General features: G+C 47.9%; 21 protein-coding genes across 22 annotated transcripts; 8 read left to right on the top strand and 13 right to left on the bottom strand.

The window, feature by feature from the left end:
* Window positions 1-1227: 1227 nt before the first annotated feature.
* On the bottom strand, window positions 1228-2618 carry LOC6590950 (YY1-associated factor 2). The gene is made up of 2 exons (XM_002015984.2): window positions 2241-2618; window positions 1228-2029 (listed from the first exon to the last, which is right to left on the bottom strand). Exons 1-2 carry the CDS (start codon window positions 2377-2379, stop codon window positions 1716-1718), a joined length of 453 nt encoding a protein of 150 aa, XP_002016020.1. The 5' UTR covers window positions 2380-2618; the 3' UTR covers window positions 1228-1715.
* Window positions 2619-3265: 647 nt separating this feature from the next.
* Window positions 3266-4346, bottom strand: LOC6590949 (lipopolysaccharide-induced tumor necrosis factor-alpha factor homolog). The gene is made up of 3 exons (XM_002015983.2): window positions 3919-4346; window positions 3728-3857; window positions 3266-3665 (listed from the first exon to the last, which is right to left on the bottom strand). Exons 1-3 carry the CDS (start codon window positions 4172-4174, stop codon window positions 3548-3550), a joined length of 504 nt encoding a protein of 167 aa, XP_002016019.1. The 5' UTR covers window positions 4175-4346; the 3' UTR covers window positions 3266-3547.
* A 245-nt stretch (window positions 4347-4591) lies between these two features.
* Window positions 4592-5479, bottom strand: LOC6590948 (lipopolysaccharide-induced tumor necrosis factor-alpha factor homolog). The gene is made up of 2 exons (XM_002015982.2): window positions 4889-5479; window positions 4592-4828 (listed from the first exon to the last, which is right to left on the bottom strand). The coding sequence occupies exons 1-2, from the start codon at window positions 5212-5214 to the stop codon at window positions 4723-4725; spliced, it is 432 nt and encodes a 143-aa protein (XP_002016018.1). The 5' UTR covers window positions 5215-5479; the 3' UTR covers window positions 4592-4722.
* LOC6590947 (lipopolysaccharide-induced tumor necrosis factor-alpha factor homolog) lies at window positions 5468-6093 on the bottom strand. Its single transcript, XM_002015981.2, has 3 exons — window positions 5854-6093; window positions 5653-5788; window positions 5468-5592 (listed from the first exon to the last, which is right to left on the bottom strand). The coding sequence occupies exons 1-3, from the start codon at window positions 5999-6001 to the stop codon at window positions 5487-5489; spliced, it is 390 nt and encodes a 129-aa protein (XP_002016017.1). The 5' UTR covers window positions 6002-6093; the 3' UTR covers window positions 5468-5486.
* A 113-nt stretch (window positions 6094-6206) lies between these two features.
* LOC113565114 lies at window positions 6207-6954 on the bottom strand. The gene is made up of 3 exons (XM_026985864.1): window positions 6913-6954; window positions 6480-6858; window positions 6207-6416 (listed from the first exon to the last, which is right to left on the bottom strand). Exons 2-3 carry the CDS (start codon window positions 6722-6724, stop codon window positions 6317-6319), a joined length of 345 nt encoding a protein of 114 aa, XP_026841665.1. The 5' UTR covers window positions 6725-6858; window positions 6913-6954; the 3' UTR covers window positions 6207-6316.
* A 1097-nt stretch (window positions 6955-8051) lies between these two features.
* On the bottom strand, window positions 8052-8587 carry LOC113565113. Its single transcript, XM_026985863.1, has 2 exons — window positions 8385-8587; window positions 8052-8335 (listed from the first exon to the last, which is right to left on the bottom strand). The coding sequence occupies exons 1-2, from the start codon at window positions 8561-8563 to the stop codon at window positions 8203-8205; spliced, it is 312 nt and encodes a 103-aa protein (XP_026841664.1). The 5' UTR covers window positions 8564-8587; the 3' UTR covers window positions 8052-8202.
* A 132-nt stretch (window positions 8588-8719) lies between these two features.
* LOC6590946 (lipopolysaccharide-induced tumor necrosis factor-alpha factor homolog) lies at window positions 8720-9327 on the bottom strand. Its single transcript, XM_026985865.1, has 3 exons — window positions 9182-9327; window positions 8987-9116; window positions 8720-8931 (listed from the first exon to the last, which is right to left on the bottom strand). Exons 1-3 carry the CDS (start codon window positions 9282-9284, stop codon window positions 8829-8831), a joined length of 336 nt encoding a protein of 111 aa, XP_026841666.1. The 5' UTR covers window positions 9285-9327; the 3' UTR covers window positions 8720-8828.
* Window positions 9328-9538: 211 nt separating this feature from the next.
* Window positions 9539-10006, bottom strand: LOC113565256 (lipopolysaccharide-induced tumor necrosis factor-alpha factor homolog). Its single transcript, XM_026987078.1, has 3 exons — window positions 9901-10006; window positions 9703-9838; window positions 9539-9641 (listed from the first exon to the last, which is right to left on the bottom strand). The coding sequence occupies exons 1-3, from the start codon at window positions 10004-10006 to the stop codon at window positions 9539-9541; spliced, it is 345 nt and encodes a 114-aa protein (XP_026842879.1).
* A 400-nt stretch (window positions 10007-10406) lies between these two features.
* LOC6590945 (lipopolysaccharide-induced tumor necrosis factor-alpha factor homolog) lies at window positions 10407-11575 on the bottom strand. The gene is made up of 3 exons (XM_002015979.2): window positions 11543-11575; window positions 10632-10778; window positions 10407-10569 (listed from the first exon to the last, which is right to left on the bottom strand). Exons 2-3 carry the CDS (start codon window positions 10760-10762, stop codon window positions 10467-10469), a joined length of 234 nt encoding a protein of 77 aa, XP_002016015.1. The 5' UTR covers window positions 10763-10778; window positions 11543-11575; the 3' UTR covers window positions 10407-10466.
* A 175-nt stretch (window positions 11576-11750) lies between these two features.
* On the bottom strand, window positions 11751-12661 carry LOC6590935 (lipopolysaccharide-induced tumor necrosis factor-alpha factor homolog). 2 transcript variants are annotated; one of them, XM_002015978.2, is made up of 3 exons: window positions 12578-12661; window positions 12171-12486; window positions 11751-12100 (listed from the first exon to the last, which is right to left on the bottom strand). In XM_002015978.2, the coding sequence occupies exons 2-3, from the start codon at window positions 12482-12484 to the stop codon at window positions 12004-12006; spliced, it is 411 nt and encodes a 136-aa protein (XP_002016014.1). In that variant the 5' UTR covers window positions 12485-12486; window positions 12578-12661; the 3' UTR covers window positions 11751-12003. The 2 variants fall into 2 exon arrangements, with proteins under 2 accessions (XP_002016014.1, XP_026842715.1); XM_026986914.1 differs by having other exon boundaries at window positions 12171-12498; window positions 12578-12620.
* A 218-nt stretch (window positions 12662-12879) lies between these two features.
* Window positions 12880-13701, bottom strand: LOC6590934 (lipopolysaccharide-induced tumor necrosis factor-alpha factor homolog). The gene is made up of 2 exons (XM_002015977.2): window positions 13113-13701; window positions 12880-13051 (listed from the first exon to the last, which is right to left on the bottom strand). The coding sequence occupies exons 1-2, from the start codon at window positions 13415-13417 to the stop codon at window positions 12949-12951; spliced, it is 408 nt and encodes a 135-aa protein (XP_002016013.2). The 5' UTR covers window positions 13418-13701; the 3' UTR covers window positions 12880-12948.
* Window positions 13702-13722: 21 nt separating this feature from the next.
* LOC6590933 (lipopolysaccharide-induced tumor necrosis factor-alpha factor homolog) lies at window positions 13723-14808 on the bottom strand. Its single transcript, XM_002015976.2, has 2 exons — window positions 14412-14808; window positions 13723-13960 (listed from the first exon to the last, which is right to left on the bottom strand). The coding sequence occupies exons 1-2, from the start codon at window positions 14696-14698 to the stop codon at window positions 13858-13860; spliced, it is 390 nt and encodes a 129-aa protein (XP_002016012.1). The 5' UTR covers window positions 14699-14808; the 3' UTR covers window positions 13723-13857.
* Window positions 14809-15726: 918 nt separating this feature from the next.
* Window positions 15727-16447, top strand: LOC113565235. The gene is made up of 2 exons (XM_026986913.1): window positions 15727-16127; window positions 16202-16447. The coding sequence occupies exons 1-2, from the start codon at window positions 15730-15732 to the stop codon at window positions 16311-16313; spliced, it is 510 nt and encodes a 169-aa protein (XP_026842714.1). The 5' UTR covers window positions 15727-15729; the 3' UTR covers window positions 16314-16447.
* Window positions 16448-16573: 126 nt separating this feature from the next.
* On the top strand, window positions 16574-17109 carry LOC6590932. Its single transcript, XM_026986916.1, has 2 exons — window positions 16574-16836; window positions 16903-17109. Exons 1-2 carry the CDS (start codon window positions 16589-16591, stop codon window positions 17021-17023), a joined length of 369 nt encoding a protein of 122 aa, XP_026842717.1. The 5' UTR covers window positions 16574-16588; the 3' UTR covers window positions 17024-17109.
* Window positions 17110-17222: 113 nt separating this feature from the next.
* LOC6590931 lies at window positions 17223-17810 on the top strand. Its single transcript, XM_002015974.2, has 2 exons — window positions 17223-17473; window positions 17540-17810. The coding sequence occupies exons 1-2, from the start codon at window positions 17265-17267 to the stop codon at window positions 17775-17777; spliced, it is 447 nt and encodes a 148-aa protein (XP_002016010.1). The 5' UTR covers window positions 17223-17264; the 3' UTR covers window positions 17778-17810.
* A 235-nt stretch (window positions 17811-18045) lies between these two features.
* LOC6590930 (probable cytochrome P450 6d2) lies at window positions 18046-20015 on the top strand. The gene is made up of 4 exons (XM_002015973.2): window positions 18046-18851; window positions 18917-19362; window positions 19423-19671; window positions 19738-20015. The coding sequence occupies exons 1-4, from the start codon at window positions 18160-18162 to the stop codon at window positions 19899-19901; spliced, it is 1551 nt and encodes a 516-aa protein (XP_002016009.1). The 5' UTR covers window positions 18046-18159; the 3' UTR covers window positions 19902-20015.
* Window positions 20016-20494: 479 nt separating this feature from the next.
* On the top strand, window positions 20495-21111 carry LOC6590929. Its single transcript, XM_002015972.2, has 2 exons — window positions 20495-20888; window positions 20956-21111. Exons 1-2 carry the CDS (start codon window positions 20548-20550, stop codon window positions 21080-21082), a joined length of 468 nt encoding a protein of 155 aa, XP_002016008.2. The 5' UTR covers window positions 20495-20547; the 3' UTR covers window positions 21083-21111.
* Window positions 21112-21332: 221 nt separating this feature from the next.
* LOC6590928 lies at window positions 21333-21799 on the top strand. Its single transcript, XM_026986915.1, has 2 exons — window positions 21333-21581; window positions 21652-21799. The coding sequence occupies exons 1-2, from the start codon at window positions 21334-21336 to the stop codon at window positions 21791-21793; spliced, it is 390 nt and encodes a 129-aa protein (XP_026842716.1). The 5' UTR covers window position 21333; the 3' UTR covers window positions 21794-21799.
* A 198-nt stretch (window positions 21800-21997) lies between these two features.
* Window positions 21998-22249, top strand: LOC113565236. Its single transcript, XM_026986917.1, has one exon. It carries the CDS (start codon window positions 22017-22019, stop codon window positions 22200-22202), a length of 186 nt encoding a protein of 61 aa, XP_026842718.1. The 5' UTR covers window positions 21998-22016; the 3' UTR covers window positions 22203-22249.
* Window positions 22250-22383: 134 nt separating this feature from the next.
* On the top strand, window positions 22384-23098 carry LOC6590927. Its single transcript, XM_002015970.2, has 2 exons — window positions 22384-22571; window positions 22640-23098. Exons 1-2 carry the CDS (start codon window positions 22393-22395, stop codon window positions 22998-23000), a joined length of 540 nt encoding a protein of 179 aa, XP_002016006.2. The 5' UTR covers window positions 22384-22392; the 3' UTR covers window positions 23001-23098.
* On the bottom strand, window positions 23047-23911 carry LOC6590742. Its single transcript, XM_002015969.2, has 2 exons — window positions 23626-23911; window positions 23047-23570 (listed from the first exon to the last, which is right to left on the bottom strand). Exons 1-2 carry the CDS (start codon window positions 23885-23887, stop codon window positions 23122-23124), a joined length of 711 nt encoding a protein of 236 aa, XP_002016005.1. The 5' UTR covers window positions 23888-23911; the 3' UTR covers window positions 23047-23121.
* Between the last annotated feature and the right edge of the window lie 477 nt (window positions 23912-24388).

Below are 24388 nucleotides of genomic sequence, written 5' to 3'. Positions count from 1 at the left end.
AGTAGCTTCAGCTGAAACTGAAACTCGGTCTGGGTCTCGACTGAGACCCAAACTAGAGCTGAGAGCACGCGTAAGCAGATACACAGATGATGTCCTCCCCTCCAGAACACACACACACACACTCAGATAGCCAGAGACAAAGGCAGCGCGTGGGTGGTCCCCTGGTCCTGCTGGGTCTCTGAGTGGAACGATGGTGGATGTACTGGCATCCATCCACAGCGAGGGGTTGCTGGTTGGCTGCTGTTGGTCCACCGCCTTTAAAGACCTTTCAACTTTAAGGCGGAATGCCATCCATAGGTGCAACCTGTAAAAGTACCTTGGCAAACGAGATAATTTCAGATGGTACGACACGGATTTCAAGTAGCAATTCTGAAATTTATTTAATGTACTTTAATGTTTTAAAATTGAATGCTTTACATTTTGAATTTAAGTTTTTAATCAACTTTGTGTGGGTTTTTGTGTGTGAATGGGCTTATGTGAATGCGTCAATGGATGTGTGAGTAAGTGCAGGTTTATTGTTTAATGCTTCACCAGCTCTAAGCATCATTTATAAACTATTCGTATAGGTGTTTATTGTTTAATCAAAGCTGAAGTTTGTTTTACTGGAAGTTATTCTTGCATCACTCCGGCAGGGCAGGGCAGTATTGTATTCGAGTGAGCTGTATCTCCAATGCTGTGGGGTCCATTAGTGGCCTTATTAATGGCGACTAAGTGCCGTCTGGGTGTGACTTGGGTGTAAGTTGTGGGGCTAAATAATCTATCTCAAAATGCAAATATCAAGCACATTATAAACCATTATATCCTTTATCCAATATTTAATATATCAAAATTCATCGTTTTCGTTTTCTAATTAGGTATATGGCGGAGAAGAGCCTTTGGGGCTCTGCTAAGTACAAAACTTGTATTGTTATTAGTTCGAGTATTTTTCTATTGTTTGCTTGGAGGGTTGCCTATGTGAACAAAATGGAACCTGGAGTGTGGCCTGGGTCCTTTGGAGGTTGCATGCATGCATCTGTGTTTTATTTTGTGGTAACTATTAATCAGTCTTGTATACAAAAGAATTAAAATTATCGAATTGTCTATAACCATGCTACATCGATATATCTTCTCCTCTCCTTGTAGACAGCAGCATTGCCTAGTATTAAAAAAAAGCGGTTACTAACACACAAAACCATGTTGCGGGTGCTTGGACTTCGTTACAGATTTACTCTTAACAGCGAGATTAGCTTTCTTTAAATCATATTTTAATTGAAAACTTATTAAATAAACGATATCCTTGTCGAAAATATACATGATAAAACATACATATACAGAATATGCATTCAGCGATAATAAATTAGGAATTAGAATTACAATACGAGACGGATACACACAGTATCTGTTGGTAGAATATATACAGGGGTAGCACATTCGCAGGGGGCTGCAGAGGGTCGTGTAAATGCGTTACTCTCTTTTGTCCCGCTCTGTTTTTGCCCCCTACTGGCCAGGGCTGGAAGTCGCTGAAGCCATGCACCGGGGGGCTTCGAACGTTGCCTAATACTCAATAACTTATGGTGATTTCGATTTACATATGTTTCGGGCCTAACAGTTAGAATTTACAATTTGTTACTTGTACACTTAGACGAGGGAAAGGGGCAGGGCGGGGCGGGGCCTGGGGAATCGTGGCGCACAATATCAAAAGGTAGCACGGGCTTGGGCTGGCAACGGGCCGCAAATTAACTCCGGCTGTCGTTGCTCTCGCTGAAGCTCTGCTCGCTGGACTCGCGCCGGCTGCTCACCGGCTTCGCCTTGTACTCTGTGATGAAGACGGTGACGGAGTTGACGGTCACCTCTCGTGTCTGGGCCGTGGAGCGATCAACGTTCTTCAAACGGGCCGGGTATCTTTTGTGGCGCTGCCTGTCATGTCCACTCCCGTGCCGTGAACTGGAGGCGGATTTACCGTTGGGCATGTTGCCGCTGGCTCCGGGCAGTGTGGCTGCCTGCTGTGCGACTAGCGCCGAGTTCAGGCGAGGCTTTCGCGTGGAGGTTCCTAAGCGGTGTGAAGGGAAGGAACGAAGAGAGTGATAGTGAGTGGAGGAGAACATCGTCATTTGACAAGAGCAAAGAAAACAAATTACGCGCACAGCGAACGATTATTCGCCGTCCTTCACGGGTAATTGAAATATGACGCAGCGGCCACATTCGCAGCCGTTGCCACTGTCGCAGCCGCTGTGGCCGCAAATGAAATCGAGGTCACTCACCTTTCCTCACGTCACACATGCGGCACTTGAACGCCTCGGCCGAGTTCCTGTACGTGCAGACGCTGCAGTCCCAAAAGTTGTCTTCAATCACTTTCGCTTGGCGCTTTTGTCGTCGCACGGGCGATGATTTCTTGTCCATAATAGAAACTGCCTGTGGTGGCGATTAAGTGAAATGCAGCTGGGCTGAATTTTCCTTTTCCACCGTTGTTGTTGCTGCCTCTGCTGCTGCTGCTATTGCTGCTGTTGTTGTGGCTGCCGAAACGCAGCGCAAATGCTGGCAATTCTGGGGTGCAGCCTTCTGGCACACACGCACAACTTGCTTAGAAGCGTTTCTTAATGCTACCAACAAACATTGGATGGTTAATTAGATCTTATTCGGAGGTTTTTTGTTGTGAAAAAACTTTCTGCCAGTGTGACCGCGGACCGTCGGACTCCCGTCCGACCCTTAGAAATATACCACAATATACCGTCCAATTTTAAAAATATACCGTAAATATACTGACGATCTCAAGATTATTATACATATTCCTCAATTTTGATATTCCGTCCAATATTACTAGCTAAAAAGAATTCCCAGCTATGCCCAAATAATTGTATACAAATAATGAATCTATTTTGCACTTGACTGGTTGATTTTAAAGTCTTGCTTTTGTTGGATTTAGTCTAAAAAAAGGTTTTAGCGAAGAAGGTCAAATAAAAAAAAGACTTAATAAGACGTAAGAGAAAAATCATTACTATTGCTTAATTTTAATATTCCGTTGAATAATTCTGCGTAACTAAGACTCTCAGCCCTGCTCACATAATTTTATCAGATTAATTAATCAATTTTCTACTTTACTATCCTATTTTAAATACTTGCTTTTACTTGATTTTGCCTAAAATATGGGTTTTTTTTGCGAAAAAGGTCAAACAAATAAAACGTAATGTAACGTAAGAGAAAAATCGTTAGTGTTGCTCAATTTTGATGTATCGATTACAGAATAATCGCCGATGAGGTGGCAGCCCTATCGAACATAGCGCAAATATTCAACGGAAAGTTCTTCGCGTTTTATTAAACATTACATTAATGTATTAAACATTATTTAAGGCTAAGAAGCAGCATAGTGACGATGCACGTCGACCTACGCCAACGCGGTGCTCTTAGATGGTGCGCCAAAGGCCAGGCGACAGCAACAAGAAGCTTTTGTTTTGTTTAAGGTTAATATATTCATTTGCAAATAACTAGGCAAACAGCTGAGATAGAAGCTCTTGTTTGTGTTATATATGTAGTAGGTACCACCAGATCACATCTCATCGTAGTCTTATCTTCATTTCAGTCCGTTGGGACTATATGCGCCGAGGAAAGTGTTGCACTTGCGACAGTAGTGATTGCCAGTGCGACAACTGTTCATGCAGTAGGGCACAAAGCAGGCAAAACAGCACCACCTGAGCGAAATGAGAATGTTTAATACGAATGAGCACACGGAAGCTATGGATTTCGGACTCACCCCACCAGGCATAAAAGTCCAGCTCCCATATGCGTGCGCGAATTGGCCGTGTGGGTCATACGCGTGGTCTTCTGGGCCCCGCAGGCCGGGCACAGTACTCTGCAGGGATTTGGACCCAAGTTCATTGTGTCTGCAATTAGACAGCCATGACGTCAGAGATGGCCTAACAAAATAGCCAAGAAATTACTTACCCATTTGGACGACTGTCGGCTGTGCTGGTTGCTCATACTCGTATACCACATGCGGCGGTTGTTGGGTGACTGCAATTGCTGGTATTGCTGGAACAGTCACTGCGTTTGAGCCTATTGCCACATCGTACGATGGCGGAGCCTCCACAGGCACCAGCTCAGGTCCAACCGACTCCCTCGTTGGCGTCGGCGTCGGTGACGGTGCGCTGGGCGTGTTGAAATCCACCTGCGGATAGAGCATGGCCCGCTTTTGATCCATTGCCGTCGAGTGCGAAGTTCAGCTTTCAATTGTTTGCAGGTAAGAGATTCAAGTTCTTCCACTTCTATATTATATACATATATATGTGTGTATGCCTGTAGTGTATGTGTAATCCCAACTTGGTTTTTGTTTACTGTGCGAATTCACAGATTGGCGTCGCTGGTCGTCTCTTCCGTTTCGCTCTCTGCCATCTACTGCCTACAGATTCAAGTTTTGGCTTAGATCGCTTCACAGAGCGAGCTTGAAAGCTTTCGGAGTGCGGTTGGGCAACCTTTTCGGCAATTGCAAAACGAAAAATATCTTTGAAATTGTACAAGTTTTTAGCTTGAAGCTTTATCTAATGCACACAATGGGATGTATACTCAACCTATCTCACGTACAAGCATAGGATGCGGCCACAGATACAGTAAACACTGGTTGACGACCATCAACAGTTTATTATCTAAGTATTTTATAAATGTGAAGCATGAAAAGAGCGACGAAACAGATACAGAAGGCCATCAAAAGCTCATCTCCAGATCATAGTACCCGGCCTCCCCACATCCGCCTCATTTGCGCTGGTAGCTGCCAAGATAGTGGTCGCACATGCCACAGTAGTGGTTGGTGTTCATGCAACTGCCAATGCAGTACGGCAGGCACACACAGCAGTAAAGCCTGTAATAGGAAGATATCAGATTACCGCAGCAGAAGCAGAAATTAGCCAGCATTACTCACTGGAAGAGGCATAAAATCAGGGCAATCAGATGGGTGCGCGAGTTGGGCCGATAGGAGACGCGGGTGCGCGCGTAATTGTGACAGTAGGGACACTGGATGTCCATGGGCTCTGGGCCGTAAATTGATCCAGGAACCACCACCACTGTATGCTGGGCCGGAGCTGCAGTTGGGGCTGGCGTCGCTGCGGGTCCTGTGGTGAGTGCCGGAGAGGATGTGGCCTGATCGTAGCTCGGAGGTGACGGTGTCAGCAGCTGCTGGTGCTCGGCGAGGGCTTCTCCTGTACCCTTCGAGGCCTCCAGTGGAGCGGCTGGATAAACGGGTTCCATATTGATTTTCGGGGTGTGAATGGACAAATGACTCGTCGGTGAACGTCAAGGCAATGGAACGCACCGAAAAATTGTTGACTCGTATCGCTTCTTATCAATTAAAGCCGTTTAGTGGTGGAAAAGCTTTCTGGCCCGTCTGTTTACACTATGGGGAAAAATGTCTTTCGTCTGTCGACACCCAGGCAAAAATGTTCGCACTCGTATATGATATGTGATGATGTGATGGGATCGGGTCGGTTTGTTTATTCGGAAAGTATCGATCCCCATAGCGACTAGTCGCTGCTGTAGACGCCCACGAACTTGTTGCAGTTGCCGCAGAAATGGTTGGCATTCATGCAACTGGTAGCGCAGTAGGGCAGGCAGGCGAAGCACCAGAGGCTGTTTACGTGGACCAGTTAAAGATTAGATAACCAAGACAAAAACGACATTAGATCTTACCCAATGATGCAGAGGAGGGCGGCCATGCAGTGGGTGCGCACACTGGGCGCATATTCGACGCGGGTCAGCTTCTGGACATGGCAGTGGGGACAGGTAATGAAGCTGGCGTCAGGACCCACAGGCAAAGCAGCTTGGTCTGGAAGAAATCATGGCCTCAGCCCGGCTTGGACAGAGAAATAGATGCCACAATAGGCCACTCACGCTGAATGATCACCACGGGTGGTGGCGCACCCTGGACCTGAACTCTAACGGGAGGTGGACCCGGGACATGTATGGCCTGCTCGTAGCTTGGGGGCTGCGGCTGGTACGGATAGCCACCGGCTCCAGGCTGTGGCTGATTGTACTGCATTTCAGTTTGATGGTCGACAGAGAACTGATTTCAAACGACGAACTTTCGCGCAACAAATTTACCACAACAACAGTGCTTTTGGCCAAAAGCTCTGCTTTCCTGCTAGCTTTTGCACTGTCTCATCTATGCGCTGCTTGCTCGGCTCAGATAATTTGAGAGCTTTTTCCCTTCCACCCGTTTTATAAGACAGAAACAACAAGTGGAATAACTTTGAAGAACGCGGAATAATATTTGATCGTAATTAATATTTGATCATATTGGTTATCTGAATGTTCGTGAGTATGTATATATATATATATATAATATTATATTCCTTTAACATATCTTAATTACGTCCATCCAGCCGCAGGATCGGCATGTATGACCCTGCTTATACATGCCCGCTGGAATATATGGCCGACAGAAGCATAGTTCGCTGAAATGAATTCACGGGAATATTATTATTCAGATAATACCAGGCGCACACCGAATTGCTTACACCAAATTCTTCTTTAGTTTCTTCCATCCCGAGCGACTAGTACGGATTTCCAACTTGACGGCCGTTGACTTGCATCTGGGACAGCATTCGATTGGAATACGGTGATACTTGTGGTGAATCCGGTACTTTGCCATCCTAGCAGCAATCACATTAGCTCTTATCTCCTTCTTTAGGTTTTCACGCCAGTCCACAAACAACGCAACAAGTGCCGCCGGGCCGTATTGTGGAAGCAGTTTGTACGGCATTCAGTTCGCGAATGATGCCTGAGCACACTCTGATTCCGATAAAAAAGCAATGCCCAGGTTCAGCTCAAAAATAGAGCTCTGCGGGGGAGTTAGCTCTGGATGCGCCTGGTATCCCACGCACAAACGGTTTCGGGCTGAAAGCTATGAGGGTACAGCTTTATTGACCTTATCAGAGGCTGCAGACGCACCTTTGGATAAACGAAATGCACTTTTCCGCACTTTCAAACAGCAGTTGAGACGTCACACAGAGAACTGATTCCTGGACCATAAGCTCTAGAGTTTCTTTGTGCAACATGCATCCTGTCCCTGTGTGCAAATGTGCAACAATGTTGCTATCAGCTGCCGTGAGCTTCATTAACAGGATAGCTTTTCATCCCGGGAATTAAGTAGAATACACACATATGTACATATATATACACATTTTTCTGGACATACATTTATTTTCGGAAACTTATGTGTTGATTTCAATAGTTTCACTATTGTAGGATCCTATGTAGTATCTTCATTTAATCTTAGAAAAATTCAATTCTTTTACCATTTTCGGATCTTGTCTGTCAGTTGTAGATTTTGGAATGGTTGGGGCCCTCCCCTTTGAGCATCTTTCTGGGACTGCGTTTTGCAAAATGATCTTTTATACTCTAATCCCAATCGTCCGAACTGTTGGAAGATTCGTCCTCGGATAACTCACTCAGACGCAATTAAATAATAGTTGTTATTTGATAAAAATATTTCAAAATGTACCCCATCTCAAATTCCCATACCTATTGATTGCACATGCGTTACGCAAAGCGTGGGGGCAGCGGTGCAGCTGGAGGAGGTTGTGGAATATTTAGGCCTGGGCGTAACAGGAGGAGTGACAGCTTTTGGCAAAGCCCCTGGACATTTATATAGCTATCACTGTATGTTGCAGTTGAGGTCTGCTCGAAGCTCTGGTTTTTTATACATTTGGCAAAGTTGTAAGGCATTGTATAAAATTATAAATTGAGATACGAATGTAAGCCATTACGCTACACCGCAATCATGACCTCTGATTTATTCTTTAAAATGTACAAGTTACAAGTCCCGGCAATGTCATTTTCTTCCGGATAAGTCATGGAGCAACATGTGGCTGATGACTCCTGATGCAACAGTTCTATCAACATTTCTCCTGCTGCAACAACTCTCTCAACACGTTGCTGGTTGCTCTTGATGCAACAGTTCTCTCAACAAAAATGTGCCACCAGTTGCGGAAAGCTTTATCAACGAGTCCCTCTCTCTCTCTCTTCCTTTTTAGTGTACCTCCTGAAAATTATGCCTCAGATATACATAGATATAATTTTATAATTCCTTTCACATTTGGCAAATATTCATATTTTCGTTATTTCTGTTAGGATCCTGATTTTGACCAATTACTCCGTTTCTACAGCCATAACTTCATGAAATCTAATTAGTTAAAGAACTCTTAAAATAATATACATCTTTCTTCCTTTCTTTTCCATTCATGATGCGATTCCTGTAGTCTTTTTGCATTCATAGCTGCATCTTTTCGAGAAACTGGGTGAAGAGGTCCGCCAGCCGCACGACCGGCACTTAAAGATCGTTTTATATCGAAAGCGAAAGCAATAGAGGGGCCTGAAATGCACTCCATGAAATTCAATATTCTTACTCTTTAAATACTCACGATAGACTGGCCCGAAGTTTCTGCCACCAACTTAGCCTTGAATGTCGCTTTCCGACCATTGGGGCTGCATCGCAGTGGGGGCAGCTGTCGTCACCATACTCTTCCGGCGCAGGTTCTGGCGGCGGACCCGGAGCTTCCGGCGGCTGAGTGAGATTTCTATAGACTTCTTGCGAGCGCATTTTCCCTGCAGGTCTTCTCCGAGCAAACATCGTTTCGGTACTGAGGCTGCAGCCAGCTCTGGTCTGCGTCATTTTTTTTTTTTAATCTCAGTTTCCGTTTAAGTCCCCCGAATACTTAGAAGTCCCGAGAGACCAGCTGATAAGTCTTGAACGGAATGCTAGCGAGTGCTTTTATTCATAATCAATTTCACAATATATAGTATGTGTATATATAATTTTGATTGTGAGATAATTACGGGAAAAAATACAAAAAATCCTCTCGAATCTAGTTGCTGTAGGACCCCAGGTAGGCACCACAGCTGCTGCAATTGTGCTTGGCCGTCTGGCAGGAATTGGTGCAGTAGGGAATGCAGACGCAGCATATGCCCCTGCCAAGAAAAGGATTAGTCCCCGATGTCCCTGTTTCGATTGTGTTTAACCTACCCCAACAGGCAAATGCCGAGAGCCAGAAGATGTGTTTTAGTGTTGGGCTCAAAGGTGACGGCCGTCTCCCTCCGGGAGCCACAGCTCTGGCATGTGGCCATAGCCGGAATATCGCCCAGCACATTGGGGGCTGCGCGACGAATTGAGACGATTTGAATATATGTACTCCAGGAATCCTTCAGGTGTCGTACTTACCCTGCATTGTCACAGCAGCCGCTGGCTGGACAACCACCTGATGGGGAACCTCTGGCATATCAAATTGGCCGTATTCTGGCGGAGCGGTGCCCTTATAATCCATTACTGTGCTATGGCTATTTCCGTTGGATGTGTGAAGCGCTCGGTGTTCGGGCCGGAACTGAAGTTCTAACTACGTAGCTGTCCAGCGGAAGGTCTCGTCAATTCAGATTTTACAAGTGAATAGTATGTCTGCGTATGTATGTTCGTATGTGGGCGAGAGGCCGCGATAGCGTCGCTATCAAAGTGCTGAAATTTGTGGGTTTATACTTGGCTCTGCCAAGTTTTATGTTTTTCTTGATATTTATAAAACAAAGATTAACTGGAAGCTTTTCCAAGGAACCGATTGCAGTGGCTGCAGTAGTGGTCCACGCTCTGGCAGCTCTTCAGACAGTAGGGCAGCGGCACCAGGCAGAGAAGGCTAAGAGCAGAGTGTGGAATGAATGGAAAGACGGCATCCCCTACCGATGGCCGAGACTCACCCCGTCAGACAGAGAGCAAAGGCAAAGGCATGGGTGTGCTTCGTCACTCGGGGCTCCAGACGGGACTCCATCGTGGATCGGCAATGGGGACAGCACAGGATCTGGGCCACAGGTCCCAGCTTGGACTGTGCCTCCCCTGTAGCAGGGGGAAATTTGATCAATAGAATCATTTCCACAATCACCCCAACACTCACTTACCATTGGCATTGATCACCAAAACCGGGTTTTGCTGCGTTCCTGGAACAAGTACAGGCTCCGGTGACGCCTTGTAAGGGTAGGCTGTTCTCTTGAGGTCCACGTCCATGGCTGAGTGCTCAAATAGGAGCGGGCCTGGCCTTGCTTTATATCTGCGGCCACGTGTCACCTGCTGGCCATGACGAAGAACCCTCCATTACCACTAATATCCACCCATTTCGGGGCACTCCAATTTGCGACGCGTGGCCATGAACTCTTACTATAATGGTTTCATATGTACTTACATATATAAACGTATGGGGCGAGAATGGGTGTAATCGTAATGTAGGTTAGGAGAGTATTCAATTTTAGATATTCCCGTGATATTTTTGAAACGTTATCAACTGATGATTTTATTGTTGCGCTGTGGAACAAAATAAGCTCAATCTTACTCTACAATATTTTGCTTGACATGAAAATGCTGCGTAAGAATAAATGCTTGTGCGAGGCAATGATATAGATTTAGAAAAAGTAGCGTAGCATTCCGGCATGGCTGCTGGGGAGCGGACCAGAGAAAGCCTGGCTTCCACTCAACGCTCGTAGGATCCAATGTAGGCGTTGCAGGAGGGGCAGAAGTGGGCCGTGTTGCGAGCACATTCCGTGCAGTAGAGGCAGCACGCGCAGGGAAAGAGGCTAATAGAGAATGAAGAGAATTGGGCTTAATGGATTGCGGTATTTGGTTCGATCCCACTTACCAGGTCAGGCACATGATCAGCGCTATCAAGTGCGTCTTGGTCGAGGCCTTTGGCTCGGTGCGCGTGGTCACGTTCTGGTGGCAGCTGGGGCAGATCAGGTTGCTGGGCTCTGGACCGACGGGTGAGGACATGATACTGATGATACTGCTGCAAAAAGCGCAGGCAGACCCAACTGATTATCGATTGCTGCACCGACCTTGAGTCCCGTGGGGACAACTACTGGTTCGCGTGCAAGTGGAATTGGACATGAAACATGAATTAATTTCGGAATTCCACAGAGACCCTCTATAGCACCCGGTGGAGGTTATAATTGCATAGAAGCGACACATGCATACAAGTTGCGCGCGACCTTATCTCTGTTAATTTCGTGTTGAAATTTACTCGAAAACTTTTCAGCGCCAGTCGACTTCCTCTGATGTCATCCATCCACTTGCCGCAAGAGACCGACCCGCAAGAGACCCTTCCATCTCCTCTGATGTCAGATGGCGGAGGAAACTCGAAAGTATGCTTTGGATGCCGTCATTCTCTTCAGTGCTCCTCATCTCCATTGCTACTCTTTCTAAGCAATCACCACGGACAAGACGGCACTAGTACCTTGCCAATTTTGTTTGCCCTCCCTCCCAAAGTCAACAAAAAAATCTATTTATATTCAGACTCGGCCCGACGTTAGTATCATCATTAGGCCAAGGGTGTGTCCAGCCGTCCAATGCTTACCGCCCTCACAATCTATCCACATGACCAGGCAGGCCTATGCGTGTCTTGGTTCAGTTACTCCTGACGGAGCGAGGAACAATGCTTTGAATTGTGGCCGGGGCGACACCTCAAGACAAACCATACCTAATCTATTGTACAAAGCACTGAACTCGGGTTGAGATATTGACACAGCTTCTAAAGGTATCGTATATACTCACAAGCTTATAGGTGCCTTATCAATCACTCAAGAAGAAATTTGCGGAATAATCCGAATTCAGGTGCCGCCAAAATGGAAATGATTTCAAATTCGCAAGTGGAAAACCGGGACCCGCACATGGCCAACACGAATGACAATCGGTAGTAGCCGGCAGCACGCCACATGTTGCAGCAACAATGTTGCCCAGTAAAAAACAACAGAAAACGCAATTAGTTTTATGGGATTTCCCGGAATCCGCTTCGCTTGCAAAGCCTTTTTTTTTTTTCGCTTACTGTAAGCAGAAATATGAATTTCTTTATTTCCATCTTCGTCGAGTATGTTTTGCGTGGGTTATTGTATGATCAAATGTCTTTATGTATATACATATGTACGTATATATGTATGTTTATGATTATGTTAGTATTCATGTACATATGTTGGTACACACACATGTCGATTGTGTGCAAATGTTCACTGGGTGCCTTAGAACGAGCCCAGGCAGGCGTTGCAGTTGGGGCAGAATTGGCTGGTCTTGTAGCAGCAGTTGCAGCAGCAGGGCACACAGACGCAGGGCCAGCACCTAACGGACACAATTTATTTATTCAGCGCGATCGACGATTACTCATCGCAGTACACTTATATATACTTACAGGAAAAGGCAGAGCAGAGCTGCCAGGCAATAGGTTTTGCCCGTGGGATGGAATTCGGTGCGCACTCGTATACGGGCGTTGCACTGGGGGCAGACCATGCCCCGCTGGTTGCTATTAACTACAACAGTAGTGGTGTGGTGGACCACCTGAGGAGGTGCAACCTGAGGCGGTGGAACCTGGGCAGGTGGCTGCAGCGGCGGATAGATTGCCTGTGGATCATATTGTGGTGCATACTGATTCATTTCAGTATGCGGTGGAGCCGATGCCTCGTCCATGTAAGCCGGTGGTGATCCCAGTTTGCTGTAATCTGCCATATCTGTTCGGATAGCTTGGATGTATACTCGAAGTGTTTTCCAGAGAGCATATTACTCGAAAAAACTGTAAAAGCTCGCAACCTGTCCACTTACTGTAAAGTGCTAGCGATAACGAAGTGTCTTCTTCTCCATGAATGCAAAACCCTGCGGAAAAGAGCTGAAAACGTACTGAAAATGAAGACGAAAGTTGAAACGAATGCGCAGTCGTGTTCGGCTATTTGTGATATCGATAGGTCTATCGGCAGAGATGTGAGTGCTAATATATCGCTTGGGTTTCATTTTGCAGAGCTTTCAGCAACTTAAAATATAATATGTTTATATCCACCTGAAGAAAAGGTATAATATATGATCGTCTTGCATTGTCGGTGGTGCTTTCAGAAAATTTCAAACGAGTATTTGGTTTGAAAGTATGGTCTACATATATTAATGGTTTCTGGTAATGATACATTTAAAAATACTAATCATTATATCGAATAGGTTCCTATGTGGTTTCCACAGTTGGGGCAGAAATGCCGGACGTTCTTGCAGTAGTTGAAGCAGTAGGGCAAGACGACGCAAGGCCAGAGGCTAGAATCAAGTTTATCTGTTTATCCGACACTACAATGTCCGTACATTCCTATCCACTCACCAGCAAATGTACAGGATCAAGGCGCATAGATGGGTGGTCTTTGTGGAGGAGGTAATCAGGCTGGTCTGCACCTCACCTTGGCAGGAGGGACATCGAACTTGCATCGGCTGCCAGCCAACTTTCAGCGAGCTATCTCCTGTCCCAATCTGATTGAGATTATAAATAGGTTGCTGGTTCGCGACCACAGTGCCGGGTGTGAGGGTGATTGGTTGGCTGACCGGCTCAAAGGTTTCGGCGGTTATTACCACCTGCGGGGTGTTCATGTTCATGGTATGACATGCACTGAAGCCGTTCCGGGAACCCATTTAGGGTGGGTGTACTATCAAAACTTTGTTATCTCTTCTGACTAACCGGCGATATAACTTGAGTTGAGAAATCGGTAATGACGGTTAAAATGGGTGCTAGTATTGGTATGGGTAAACGTAAACGAGCCATATCGATTGGGTTAATCGAGCGGCATACATATGTATGTACAGAAAATTAATCCAGAAAATGCTTTTGGATATAAAGTAATGGTCAACAAAGATTATAAGCAAGTGAGACACATCAGAAGTGTCATACGTATAAACCATATGCAAGAAGCTTTAGACTAAGTAAGCAAATCGTTGAGTTTATCGCATTTCCTTTTCCTGTTGGAATCTTGTGTTTAATGTGTCGTCTTGTGATGCTAATACAAATATATTTACAGTTGATTATAGTACATAGTGTGACGTTAATGGATAGGGCTCGTACATAGAAATGAACATTAGTTCTCGAAGGTGCCGATGTATGCGCTGCAGTTGGGGCAGTAATGGTTGGCGTTCTGACAGGAATCCATGCAGTAGGGCAGGCACACGCAGGGCCAGCAGCTATGGGTAGAAAGAGATACACGGAGAGTGAGTAAAGTAAACAGCTGAAAGGGTAGAGTTTTGGGGAGAGTTTTTCATAATAATGGTATATCTCCCAATTAGTGTGATTGCAGTACATATGTCGGTGTATTTGAGCCCCTAATTCGGTTCAGTCGTCCAGACAATCGGTGGAACAAATGTGTCTGGCTATTTCTACTGCTGTTCGTCAATTTGTTATCTGACTCAACTCCATTTCCACTTGCGATAACAACCCGTTCGAGTGTTGGTACACCCATAACAGTTGACTCTCTTTCGTACACACACATTCACTGTCACTCGCAAGTGGCGATAAGAGAGTGCGATTGCTATGTACAATACTATTTACCTTCTGTTCGAGAACAGCATATACATATGTATACGATATGTGTAATCTGTTCCAGTGAGGAAGACCATTTTCAGGGCCATTACTTACATGAACAGGCATAGGATCATCGCCCAGCAGTGGGTTCGTCCCGAGGGGGTGCTCTTCACGGTGGTCAGCACCTCGGCGTGGCAGGAGGGGCAGCGAATGCGGGTGGGGCCGCTGCCGATCGGCACTAGATTGGAGGTCGTCGTCGTCTGAATGATCACCGTGGATTGCTGGGGCGGCTGTGGCATGGGTGGGTACAACGGCGGCTGTGTGGGACCACCTGGTTGATATGTCTGTGCCGGGGTGAATCCGCTCTGCTCGCTGTATGGTGGAGGCTGCTTGCTGTCCATGTCTGTGTTTTCGATTGTGCTGCGGTTTTTTTCTAAAAACTGGAGTACCGTCCGGCTTGCTGGTTGGCGTTGCACTGAGGAGCCGTCTGAGAGTGGAGGCCTACAAAACCTTCCCCCCGAGAGCCACTATCATAATCTTATCGCAGCTCCAAGCACCAGGGGATTTTCAGACACATTCATAAAAGGTATCCATTGTATCTGTATTGTTTTTTATTGTACAGTTGATTTAGAGAGAACAAGTGAGATTGTGAGTCGGGGAAGATGATGATTCACCTCGTAGCACTGCCCTAATATGCCGCTGATGAATAAGCGTTAAAGTACTGATAGATTGACGGGGAATGGCTGCTTGCCTCGCAATAAATAGTTTAATCTAAAACAAAAATGGGTGCGGTGCGGGTAAGGGTAGTGCAACGAATAATATCGTTGGAATGAGTACAACTGGAGCAAGTGAGATGAGGTGAATCGGAGATATCAGAGCAAGTCATGAGAGTCATTCTCTGAAATACCAGTTCTAAAAAATGATTGCGAGTCGGGGCCCTTTTAGGAAATACTTCTCTACAGGTTTTGCATCGAAAGATCATTACTCCAGCCTCTCGCAATATAATTTTCACCCGCTTTTAATATGTATATACATACATACGTATGCAGCTGTTGTTAAGCAATATGAGAGCAGCTACATTTCAGACCCCTAACGGGTTAATAAGTGTGTTTTGTTTTTATGGGAAAAGCTTCACTTGCCACCCACTCGATGAAGTGCTTTCGGGAGCTTTCATCGCTTTGACTTTGGATTCAAGTGCAACCGTTAACATTTCAGCCATGAAAATAGTGTTAGACAAACAAAGTCTAGAGCCGGCGGGGGCCTGACAAAACAGACGAACAACTGGTTTTGGCCAAAAGATCACCCCTCCCCCCCCCCCTGCTCAGCTCAGCAAACATTAATCCAATGCTTTTTATGTCTTGAATGTTTCAATAGTAAGGAAATAACCCAATTTATAGGCAAATAGAAAATATTGTCTCGTCAGTTCAACAACATGAGCCGGCAGCTAAAGTTCAATGTGCAAGTCGAGGATCCGTCGTCGTTGTCCCCGTCGCAGTGGGAGGAGGAGTTCCACTCAGAACTGGTCGAGATCAACCTTAATCCCAACTGCGGCCAGGCCAAGCAGCAGTCGGCCCAAGACCTGGACAAACTGCTCCTGGCGGCCACCACGCCCCCACATCGCGGCTATCCCTATGGTTATGCGGACATTGATCCCGGAACGGATTACTACTTCTGCAAGAAGTCCAACTCCACGGGTCAGCTGGCCCAGAAGGTCTCACCGCCGGCGCCCGCCGCCACCAACATCAGTTGCCTGCGGCAGATGTACTGCCCGGAGTGCCACGAGCGGTTGCACGAGCAGGGGGTGCGTCTGGAGCGACTGCTGACCATGTGGTGAGTGGCCAGGATGGGGTATAGGTATAGCCATCCACTGATCCTCCTTTAATGCTGGTCTCCGATTGTTGCAGCTGCTTTGCCCTGCTGCCCATCTATCCCTGTTGCATGCGACGCTCCAACAACGACTGCAAGGTCATCTGTGGCAAGTGCGGCTATCTCTTGGGTGCCTGGAAGCGGCAATGATGATTGCTGGTCGATGGGAAGTGGAGATGGGGAAGCACTCTATGTTTTTCGTTTGTTTTATTTAGTTTTTAAGTAATTTTGTTGACCTTGGGACGAGAGAAGATGATACATTCCAAAAAAAAACATTGTTTCGTTTCGCTGAATCTCTTTGCTTGATCTGCCGCTCTTCTGGTGTCTCTTTGGCACGAGCCTCGCTCTTCTGTCATCTCTTTAGTGGCTCATCGCGTGCTCAATCGGTGGCCAAATTGCTTGGCGCGCTGTCTTGGGCAGTCGCAATGCCGAGCGAGCCGAGTAAGGAATTGGAAGAGGTGGATGTGGACCTGGAGGTGGACAACAATTCGGCGGCCACCACGGCCACGCTGGAGGGACATCATGACGGCAAGCCCCAGGTGAGGTTCTTCAGCATCGGCCCCAGCAGCTACCAAGTGCGCTGTCCGCTCTGCCAGCAGGACTCCAAAACGGAGACGGTGGAGATGACCGGGGCCCTGGGCCAGCTCAGCTGTTTGCTATCCGCCCTATCCTGGTAAATGGCAGACTTTTCTATATCTACTCTCTCGCAGTTCTCTTTCAACTCCCAACCCCCTTGCAGCTGCTTCCCGATCTTCGCCCTGACCTTTGTGTACTCGTGCCTGCAGAGCCGCCTCAAGACCAAACGGGTCTTCTGCAGCAGATGTGGGGGACATCTGGGCTTCCACTGGCGTCCCACTTAGCCGACCGACGTTCGAAGTGCCGGTTCTCAAGAATTAGCCAAGTGATCTATAAATAAATGCCATCGGCCAGCTGCTGTCTAATTTTTTAATAAGTAACGCGTTATTATTCGGCCAACACTTAGCTGGCTCTTCTTCCAAAAAAACATCTCGCGCTCTCCGTCTCACAGCGCCCACCCAGATTTAGATACAGATACTTTTCTGCCTCTGGTCTCAGTATAGGTCTGTGCGTCGTTGCTGTGAAATGGCCAGCACCGAGAGCCTGGACGGCAGTGCCTGCGACTACGAGAATGGGGGCGGCGTCTCGGCCGTGCCACAGGTGGGTCACCTGACCACAGCGCCGCAGGAACTGCAGTGCCCAGCCTGCCGACAGTGGCAGACTACGCGCCTGGAACGCGAGGCCGTCACCTGTCTACAGAAAATCGCCTGCACCCTGAACGTTCTTCTCTGCTGGTAGGCCCAATAAGATCCGGCCCCATACAACGTGCTCTCTCTCATATCTATCGATTCTCCGTTTAGCAATCCCATTCGCTGGGAGGGACGTCACGATGTCAATCACTATTGCGGCGCCTGCGGCTGCTTCATTGGGCGTCACATCTCTTTGAGCTGGTACAAGCGCACCCTATTCCGGCTCCAGAGGGGCGAAGTGGAGGACAATGGACGCTGGCAGCGCTTCCGCAAGGTGGAGAAGGAGCAATTGGACGAAAAGAAACTGGGGAAGCAGCGTCAGGCCCTGGATCGGCAAGCAAACAAATGAGAGAAAATATTAATAAAATAATTTAATTTATTTGATAAATGTAGAGGTCAGTCCTCCTATTCGCGGGTTCAACAGGTGTCGATACTCCAGAGGGCTACCTGTACTGGATCGATTCTCTTAAACCGAAGCCGAAATAAGAGTTCCCTCGAGCCAAAAGCTCGAGAGCTCCAGCTCTCCCATCTTTGGACTTTTTCTGGAAGAGCGCCGCAATCTCTGTTCCCAGTTGCCTTTTATCGCTCATTCGCAAAGCTTATCGAGGCGCGACCCTCATATAAGCGCCCGAGCCCCCGCAATAGAAAATACAGTGTATTTTTGAGAGGTGTGCTCCTCGCATAGTACGGATAGATTTCACAACGAATTTCAACTACTAGAAGGCCATAGGATGTGGGCTATTCTAACCCTGCTAACCCTGGCACTGGGCTTGCTGTACCAGTTTGTGAGGCGGCACTACAGCAGCTGGCAGAGATTGGGCGTGGATGAGGAGACACCCAAGATCCCAATGGGCATACTGGACACTGTGATGAAGCAGGAGATGAGTCTGGGCATGGTCCTGAGCGACATATACAAACGCCACCAGGGCAAGATCGTTGGCATTTATATGATGAACAAACGGAGCATTCTGGTGAGAGATGCCCAGCTGGCGCGCCAGATCATGACCAGCGACTTTGCCAGCTTCCATGATCGCGGAGTCTATGTGGACGAGAAGAACGATCCGCTATCCGCGAACCTCTTCAATCTGAGGGGAGCCTCGTGGCGCAACTTGCGCAAAAAAATGACGCCATCGTTCTCGTCGGGCAAGATCAAGGGCATGTTTGGTACGATCGACGATGTGGGGGACAAGATGGTGCAGCACTTGAAGGGCGTGCTGGAGAGGGCGGGGGCGGACAATGAGATCGAGATTAAGGAAATGATGACCACCTATGCGGTGGACATCATTGGGTCGGTGATCTTTGGCCTGGAGATCGATAGCTTTACTAATCCCAACAACGAGTTTCGGGCCATCAGCAACGAAGAAGCTCGGAGCAAGTCTCTGCTGCTAAAGATCCATAACATGGCCATGTTCATTTGTCCACCGTGAGTGCCATCCGATCTTTAATCCCCAATTCTGGACCCATATCTAATTCCTGATATTTCCACAGCATTGCCAAGCTGATGAATCGACTGGGCTTTGAGAGCGCCATTCTCACAGCTCTCCGGGACATGATGAAGCGCACGATCGAGTTCCGGGAAAGCAACAATGTGGTGCGTAAGGATCTGCTGCAGCTGCTCATCCGCCTGCGCAACACGGGCAGGATCGGCGAGGATGACGATGAGGTGTGGGACATGGAAACGGTCCAGGAGGAGCTCAAGGCCATGTCCATTGAGAAGATCGCTGCACAGGCCTTCCTCTTCTACGTCGCTGGGTCGGAATCGACGGCGGCCGCGGCTGCTTTCACTCTCTACGAGCTGGCCATGTACCCAGAGCTGCTGAAGGAGGCACGCGACGAGCTGGACACAGTTCTTCAGAGGCACAATCTCGAGGGAACGGGAAAACTAACCTACGAGGCAGTGCAGGATCTTAAGTTCTTGGATCTCTGCCTTAAGGGTGAGTGCTTCGCCTATCACTAATTGAATTCGATCGAATTCTTTTGGATTTCCATGGCAGAAACCCTTCGCAAGTATCCTGGTCTGCCCTTCCTCAATCGTGAGTGCACCGAGGACTATCTAGTGCCGGGAACCAGGCATACCATCACCAAGGGCACGCCCATTCTGATCTCTCTATTTGCCATTCATCGGGACCCTGTCTATTTTCCCAACCCCGAGGGTTACGATCCACACCGTTTCGATGCGGATAATATGAACTATGACCAGGCTGCCTACATGCCCTTTGGCGAGGGTCCCAGGCACTGCATAGGTGAGGATTCACCATAGATTGAACTTGTTTGATATGGTTATATCTGGTTATATGCACTTCTCACAGCTCTCCGCATGGGAGAGGTCAACACCAAGGTGGCAGTGGCGAAAATTCTGGCCAATTTTGATCTGGTTCAGGCCCCGCACAAGGAGGTGGAGTTCCGTTTCGATGCTGCTCCCGTCATGGTGCCCAAAGAGGGTCTGAAATTACGTTTGAACAAACGAAAGTAGGAATTCGAGCTCTAACTAAATGGATATATATATTGACGATAATTGTTGTTATATGCAAAAAATACTTGCTTTTGATTTCATATCTCTCTCAATAAACAAAGGGAATATTTACCGGTCAACAAACGGAAGCTTGAGCTTTAAGCTCCCTCTCCTCTCTCTCTCTCTCTCCGTTTATTTGGCTTAGCTTTGCAAAGTAAAAACAGAGTACAGCTGATTTTTTCCTCTCAAGAATAACCGTTGAAAGCAATACACTGGCACGGAAAAGTCTGCCCCCACTCAAAGTGATCCAATAAATTATTTTACAATGCCCTTTATCCAGTGCTTAGAAAGATGACGATGATGAAATGTGAAATCTGTTTCTTTAATATGGAATTTGTTTCTCCGACAAATTGCTCCATTTATTGGATAAACAAAGAATGCGCTATTTTGATCTGGTTCTGCCTGACTGCCGATGACATCATAGCTCTATGCAGCACACATATCAACGTATGCGAGCTCTTTGGGATTCCATTGTTCACCCGCCGCTCTTATGCTCTTGGCGTCTCTCACAGCAGCAGTTCTCTTAACCACATGTGGCTGCTCGGTTGTGGTTCTGCTCTGGCGGAGGTCAGCAATCGATGATCGGGCTCTGGTCCAAACAGTTACAATGGAACAGCACCAGCCAGTGGAGAGATTACAGGTCAGGCTGCTGCCCGCCCAGACGGCTGAGGAGCGGGCCGGTAACATCATAGCCCATGTGGTAGTGGAGGGTCATCAGGCCTCCCTGGTTCCCTACATCGATGAGCAGAGCTGCGAGAAGGTCACGCTGCGCTCCCATTTGGAGGCAGCTGCACCACCAGTCGTCCAGCAGCCTCGGTTGCGGTACTATGCCGTCGGCCCCTCCACCTACAAACTTCTGTGCCCCCTGTGCCACGAGAGGAGCGAGGCGGCCGTAATGCGGGCGGCCAGTTGCAAGGATGCCAGTTTCTGCCTCAGCCTGCTCTCCTGGTGAGGATGCTCATCAAACGGGACATAGAACAATAGATACATTTCCCACTTTCTATCCGTGTTGCAGCATCTTTCCGCTCTTCTGGATCTGCTGCGTGTGCACCTGGTGTGGCTGCAACCGAGAGTGGACCACCAAAGGCGTCTACTGCAACCAGTGCGGCGGTAAGGTGGGCATCCAGCGCAAGGCCAAGTAGTCGGTGGACCAATTAAAATGGAATTAATGCCAAACATTTTCAGTTATAATTCTATTACGCATCTAACTCAATTAAAGAAAAATCAAATAAATCATCTAGGGGCTCTCTTTCCCATTCACTGTTCTCCCAATCATTGGCTCTCTTTGTGCTCCCCCAGAGAGATGACTCTCTTTTGGAGAAACCGAACAGGTTGTCCGATCGTGGGGGCCACGATTTGGTTTCAGTTTCGACTGCGACTGCGAGTACCGACGATGTCAGCGCCACTGACGGAAACGGAGCAGATGGCCAAGGCGGCAACCGCTAAGGCACTGGAAGATCGGAAGGAGCGCAAGATCTATGATAACTTTGCCACGCCCCTGGCGGGTACCTTTCTTAATCTGCCCCACGAATCGGTGGTCATCAAGTGTCCCGCCTGCGGAGTCCAGGATCAGAGTGTGGTGCAGAACGATCTTAAGTGGTGGGCCACCGAACTGAATCGCATATTCGGCTGTCTCTTCGTGTAGGTTGAAAAGGCTCGCAGCGAGTCCTTGGAGTCATTTTATTTACCATCCCTTAAATCCTTGTTGCAGGACCTGCTGCTGTTGCTGCTGCTTCAACTACTATGTGCCCTGCAAGCAGACGGATCGGAGTCACTACTGCGGCAACTGTGGCTGCTACTTTGGGCGTAGCATGAAGCGGCGGGCGCCACTCAAGCTGAAAGCAACCAAGTAGCCCAAAAATATTTCAGCTATTTCACGTTTCTCCTAACAACCAAAAACAACCCACTCCCCACCATGAAAACAGAAATATAATTAACAAGAAAATACGATCGCTCGCACTCTCTTTGGGTCTCTCTCCTCTGTTTGTGCGATCACTTCTCTTCGTTCGGTTCAGTCTTCGTTTGCTTTCGGACCAGTTCAGATCAACACCTTCCGATCATTTGATTCAGTTCGCCATGGCCCAGGATCTTTTGCCCGTATACTTTGCCGTCGGGCCTGGTCCCAACGAGATCACCTGCCCCCACTGCAGCACCAAGGCCAAGACGCGGGTGGTCCGCTCCTGGCTGCGCTTCTGCACGAAGAGGCATCATTGCGGCGCCTGTGGCGAGTACTTGGGCGTGTACCGCAGGCCCCAGCTATAGGGAGATCATTCAAATGTAGCAAACAATAAAGAGATCTATTCAATGTGTTCCACGCGCCTAATTAATTACCAGACCAACGCCTCACCACACGAGAGAGGCACAATCTCTCGCTCTCTGGTTCTCTTTTCCGTTCGATTCACATTCTCTGGCCATGTTCAGTCAGTCAGCGGGCAGCAGTAGACAGCACAACATGGGCATGGACGAGCCGCAGATCATAGCCATCAGCATAGCGCCCAAGCAGCAAGTGGGCCACCTGAAACCCGAGTCCACATGGGTCCACTGTCCCGCCTGCGAGCGGTCCGAGTGGAGTGTCGTCCAGCTGGAGGCCGTCACCTGTTTTCAGCGCTTCCTCGGCTTCGCCAACCTCTGGTGGGTGTGGGCCTATACGTATTCCCTTGGAATTAAGAGAATTAATTGGATAAATTCTCTTCCTTCAGCAAGAAGTGGCCTGGCCGAACGGACATCAATCACTACTGCTCCCAGTGTGGCTGCTTCATCGGACGGTTTGTCGCCATCAGCTGCATGGAGCGCTGCATCTCCAAGTCGGCTAAACGCAAGGCGGCCGTGGACGACATGACGCTGAAGACCCGCCCCAAGGACTGTGCCGAACGGGCCCAGAAGTCCCGTGAGAAGGTCCTGGCCAAGCGGGCTGAGAATTCGCGGGAAAGGATCTTGGCCGATCGAGTAAAGAAACAGGCCGAAAAGGATGCCGATGAAACACATGCCCGACTACAAAGCCGCGGACAAACTCAAATCCAAACACAAACCGTTGTGGTCACCGTTCCAGCGAGCCAATGAGGAAAATGGTTTCTGAATCGACTAGGTTAAAGCTGTAAAAGCTTACAAGAAAGCTTGCCAAATATATAATAGTACGAACAATTTGAAACATATATAAAACACCCCCATATGCTGATAGTCTTTACGACGTCTTTGCGCCATCACGGGCGCTGGGCACAAACTCCCTGCTCGGCTTGACGCAGTTCTTCTCCCGATCGTAGATGCCCAGGAAGGTCTTGCAGTTGGAGCAGTAAAGGTACTCGCGATTCTCCGGCGGCAAGAGGCAGGGCAGGAAGCAGAGCGGCCAGCAGCTGATCACGCACGAGGCGGCACAGCCATGGTTAGTAATGACCTCCGTCCTGGACTTAATCAACGGCCGGCGATTGCAGCTGCAGCTGGGGCAGTAGATGACTCCGTCCAAGGGTGACCAGTGCTCGATTGAGGCCCGATAGCACTGTTGTCGGTTCTTCATGGTCTTGTCATTGGTCGCCGGGTTGCCGCGCTGCTTGGTGGAGCCTGACTGATTCTCAGATCCTTCCGCTTCCTTCCCAGATGCTCCGCTACGTCCACTGCTCGGATGCTTCGCAATGTCTGCAATCAACACAGTCAGAGGTGACTCTCGATTTAGCCCACTCCCTTCACTTACAACGCTCCGCCTCATCGGCCATCTGCGCCTCGGTCAGGCCCGTCATCTTGCCGATCTGGGACACTCGCTCCTCGCTCACCCCATGCTCGGCGGCCAGCTTGTACAGGTTCTTAATCTTGTCGTCGTCGCGCTCGAAGATCTCGGGGTGCTTCTCCTGGATGTGAGTTAGCAGGGCGTTTGTGTCATATCGCGAGCACTGAACCTCCTGCATGCACCGCAGGCACCGCATCGTCCGCATGTCATGTCGTTCTTTTGCGGACATGATTTTATTTTACTACCGTTTTTGATACTGAGGCTCTTGAAAATGTTTAGATAGTATAAAATGAATGGAAAATCAGGGCATTCTGTTGAATGGAATAAACAGAGATCCGCCTAGCATCAATCAAGTACTCTAAAGTACTTCTTTATGATTTTCCATTATCAAGAATGAGGGACGAGCAGTATTCTATTGGTTTTATATGTTTAAAAATTTAAAAACAAGGCTTTTTGGAATAAGAACGCTTTCCCTTAGTGAAGGAGTGTCGCAGCTACTTCAGTGTCCTGAAATGGTGGACGAGACGCTGTTAACAGCCCAGTCAAACAGCCCTAATCAATCACATTAACCCTCATGAACATCAAGAGGAAAAATGAATAAAGAAAAGAATAAGAAAATCCCTTTAGCTTGTCAAGTATATTACATATTCAAGAATGGAGTTTGAGAAACCCTTAAACCAAATCAATGAAAGAATTTTCTTTAATGTGGTTTCGTGAAAGAATACCACAA

The sequence above is a fragment of the Drosophila persimilis genome, unplaced genomic scaffold, assembly GCF_003286085.1.
Source record: "Drosophila persimilis strain 14011-0111.01,24,50 unplaced genomic scaffold, DperRS2 tig00000002-arrow-pilon, whole genome shotgun sequence".
Taxonomy (NCBI): Eukaryota; Metazoa; Arthropoda; class Insecta; order Diptera; family Drosophilidae; genus Drosophila; species Drosophila persimilis.
Note: the sequence above shows the minus strand (reverse complement) of the source record. Positions and strands in the feature narration are given on the sequence as shown.

Bases quoted from the DNA above. Each gene is read 5' to 3' on its own strand.
- LOC6590930 (XM_002015973.2), top strand. From the start codon at position 18,160: ATGTGGGCTATTCTAACCCTGCTAACCCTGGCACTGGGCTTGCTGTAC. The intron at 18,852-18,916 runs GTGAGTGCCATC...ATATTTCCACAG, and splicing joins GCCATGTTCATTTGTCCACC to CATTGCCAAGCTGATGAATC. The intron at 19,363-19,422 runs GTGAGTGCTTCG...TTTCCATGGCAG, and splicing joins CTTGGATCTCTGCCTTAAGG to AAACCCTTCGCAAGTATCCT.
- LOC113565114 (XM_026985864.1), bottom strand. From the start codon at position 6,724: ATGCCGTACAAACTGCTTCCACAATACGGCCCGGCGGCACTTGTTGCG. The intron at 6,417-6,479 runs GTAAGCAATTCG...AATTCATTTCAG, and splicing joins AAACTAAAGAAGAATTTGGT to CGAACTATGCTTCTGTCGGC.
- LOC6590947 (XM_002015981.2), bottom strand. From the start codon at position 6,001: ATGCAGTACAATCAGCCACAGCCTGGAGCCGGTGGCTATCCGTACCAG. The intron at 5,789-5,853 runs GTGAGTGGCCTA...GATTTCTTCCAG, and splicing joins ACCCGTGGTGATCATTCAGC to ACCAAGCTGCTTTGCCTGTG. The intron at 5,593-5,652 runs GTAAGATCTAAT...CCACGTAAACAG, and splicing joins GCCCTCCTCTGCATCATTGG to CCTCTGGTGCTTCGCCTGCC.
- LOC6590949 (XM_002015983.2), bottom strand. From the start codon at position 4,174: ATGGATCAAAAGCGGGCCATGCTCTATCCGCAGGTGGATTTCAACACG. The intron at 3,858-3,918 runs GTAAGTAATTTC...GTCTAATTGCAG, and splicing joins GCCGACAGTCGTCCAAATGG to ACACAATGAACTTGGGTCCA. The intron at 3,666-3,727 runs GTGAGTCCGAAA...CATTTCGCTCAG, and splicing joins GGACTTTTATGCCTGGTGGG to GTGGTGCTGTTTTGCCTGCT.
- LOC113565113 (XM_026985863.1), bottom strand. From the start codon at position 8,563: ATGCGCTCGCAAGAAGTCTATAGAAATCTCACTCAGCCGCCGGAAGCT. The intron at 8,336-8,384 runs GTGAGTATTTAA...AGTGCATTTCAG, and splicing joins AAACTTCGGGCCAGTCTATC to GCCCCTCTATTGCTTTCGCT.
- LOC113565236 (XM_026986917.1), top strand. From the start codon at position 22,017: ATGGCCCAGGATCTTTTGCCCGTATACTTTGCCGTCGGGCCTGGTCCC.
- LOC6590945 (XM_002015979.2), bottom strand. From the start codon at position 10,762: ATGTCCTCACCCGTCGGTCCAGAGCCCAGCAACCTGATCTGCCCCAGC. The intron at 10,570-10,631 runs GTAAGTGGGATC...ATTCTCTATTAG, and splicing joins CTGATCATGTGCCTGACCTG to CCTCTTTCCCTGCGCGTGCT.
- LOC6590946 (XM_026985865.1), bottom strand. From the start codon at position 9,284: ATGGATTATAAGGGCACCGCTCCGCCAGAATACGGCCAATTTGATATG. The intron at 9,117-9,181 runs GTAAGTACGACA...TTCGTCGCGCAG, and splicing joins GGCTGCTGTGACAATGCAGG to CCCCCAATGTGCTGGGCGAT. The intron at 8,932-8,986 runs GTAGGTTAAACA...TTTTCTTGGCAG, and splicing joins CTCGGCATTTGCCTGTTGGG to GGGCATATGCTGCGTCTGCA.
- LOC6590927 (XM_002015970.2), top strand. From the start codon at position 22,393: ATGGGCATGGACGAGCCGCAGATCATAGCCATCAGCATAGCGCCCAAG. The intron at 22,572-22,639 runs GTGGGTGTGGGC...CTCTTCCTTCAG, and splicing joins CTCGGCTTCGCCAACCTCTG to CAAGAAGTGGCCTGGCCGAA.
- LOC6590928 (XM_026986915.1), top strand. From the start codon at position 21,334: ATGTCAGCGCCACTGACGGAAACGGAGCAGATGGCCAAGGCGGCAACC. The intron at 21,582-21,651 runs GTAGGTTGAAAA...TCCTTGTTGCAG, and splicing joins ATATTCGGCTGTCTCTTCGT to GACCTGCTGCTGTTGCTGCT.
- LOC6590948 (XM_002015982.2), bottom strand. From the start codon at position 5,214: ATGGAACCCGTTTATCCAGCCGCTCCACTGGAGGCCTCGAAGGGTACA. The intron at 4,829-4,888 runs GTGAGTAATGCT...TTCCTATTACAG, and splicing joins CTGATTTTATGCCTCTTCCA to GCTTTACTGCTGTGTGTGCC.
- LOC6590929 (XM_002015972.2), top strand. From the start codon at position 20,548: ATGGAACAGCACCAGCCAGTGGAGAGATTACAGGTCAGGCTGCTGCCC. The intron at 20,889-20,955 runs GTGAGGATGCTC...TCCGTGTTGCAG, and splicing joins TGCCTCAGCCTGCTCTCCTG to CATCTTTCCGCTCTTCTGGA.
- LOC113565235 (XM_026986913.1), top strand. From the start codon at position 15,730: ATGAGCCGGCAGCTAAAGTTCAATGTGCAAGTCGAGGATCCGTCGTCG. The intron at 16,128-16,201 runs GTGAGTGGCCAG...CGATTGTTGCAG, and splicing joins GAGCGACTGCTGACCATGTG to CTGCTTTGCCCTGCTGCCCA.
- LOC6590931 (XM_002015974.2), top strand. From the start codon at position 17,265: ATGGCCAGCACCGAGAGCCTGGACGGCAGTGCCTGCGACTACGAGAAT. The intron at 17,474-17,539 runs GTAGGCCCAATA...TTCTCCGTTTAG, and splicing joins CTGAACGTTCTTCTCTGCTG to CAATCCCATTCGCTGGGAGG.
- LOC6590935 (XM_002015978.2), bottom strand. From the start codon at position 12,484: ATGGCAGATTACAGCAAACTGGGATCACCACCGGCTTACATGGACGAG. The intron at 12,101-12,170 runs GTAAGTATATAT...TGTGTCCGTTAG, and splicing joins GCTCTGCTCTGCCTTTTCCT to GTGCTGGCCCTGCGTCTGTG.
- LOC6590742 (XM_002015969.2), bottom strand. From the start codon at position 23,887: ATGTCCGCAAAAGAACGACATGACATGCGGACGATGCGGTGCCTGCGG. The intron at 23,571-23,625 runs GTAAGTGAAGGG...TGTTGATTGCAG, and splicing joins GGCCGATGAGGCGGAGCGTT to ACATTGCGAAGCATCCGAGC.
- LOC113565256 (XM_026987078.1), bottom strand. From the start codon at position 10,006: ATGGACGTGGACCTCAAGAGAACAGCCTACCCTTACAAGGCGTCACCG. The intron at 9,839-9,900 runs GTAAGTGAGTGT...CCCCTGCTACAG, and splicing joins TTTGGTGATCAATGCCAATG to GGGAGGCACAGTCCAAGCTG. The intron at 9,642-9,702 runs GTGAGTCTCGGC...CTCTGCTCTTAG, and splicing joins TTTGCTCTCTGTCTGACGGG to CCTTCTCTGCCTGGTGCCGC.
- LOC6590933 (XM_002015976.2), bottom strand. From the start codon at position 14,698: ATGGACAGCAAGCAGCCTCCACCATACAGCGAGCAGAGCGGATTCACC. The intron at 13,961-14,411 runs GTAAGTAATGGC...TTCTACCCATAG, and splicing joins ATGATCCTATGCCTGTTCAT to CTGCTGGCCCTGCGTGTGCC.
- LOC6590934 (XM_002015977.2), bottom strand. From the start codon at position 13,417: ATGGGTTCCCGGAACGGCTTCAGTGCATGTCATACCATGAACATGAAC. The intron at 13,052-13,112 runs GTGAGTGGATAG...ACTTGATTCTAG, and splicing joins TTGATCCTGTACATTTGCTG to CCTCTGGCCTTGCGTCGTCT.
- LOC6590932 (XM_026986916.1), top strand. From the start codon at position 16,589: ATGCCGAGCGAGCCGAGTAAGGAATTGGAAGAGGTGGATGTGGACCTG. The intron at 16,837-16,902 runs GTAAATGGCAGA...ACCCCCTTGCAG, and splicing joins TTGCTATCCGCCCTATCCTG to CTGCTTCCCGATCTTCGCCC.
- LOC6590950 (XM_002015984.2), bottom strand. From the start codon at position 2,379: ATGGACAAGAAATCATCGCCCGTGCGACGACAAAAGCGCCAAGCGAAA. The intron at 2,030-2,240 runs GTGAGTGACCTC...CACACCGCTTAG, and splicing joins CATGTGTGACGTGAGGAAAG to GAACCTCCACGCGAAAGCCT.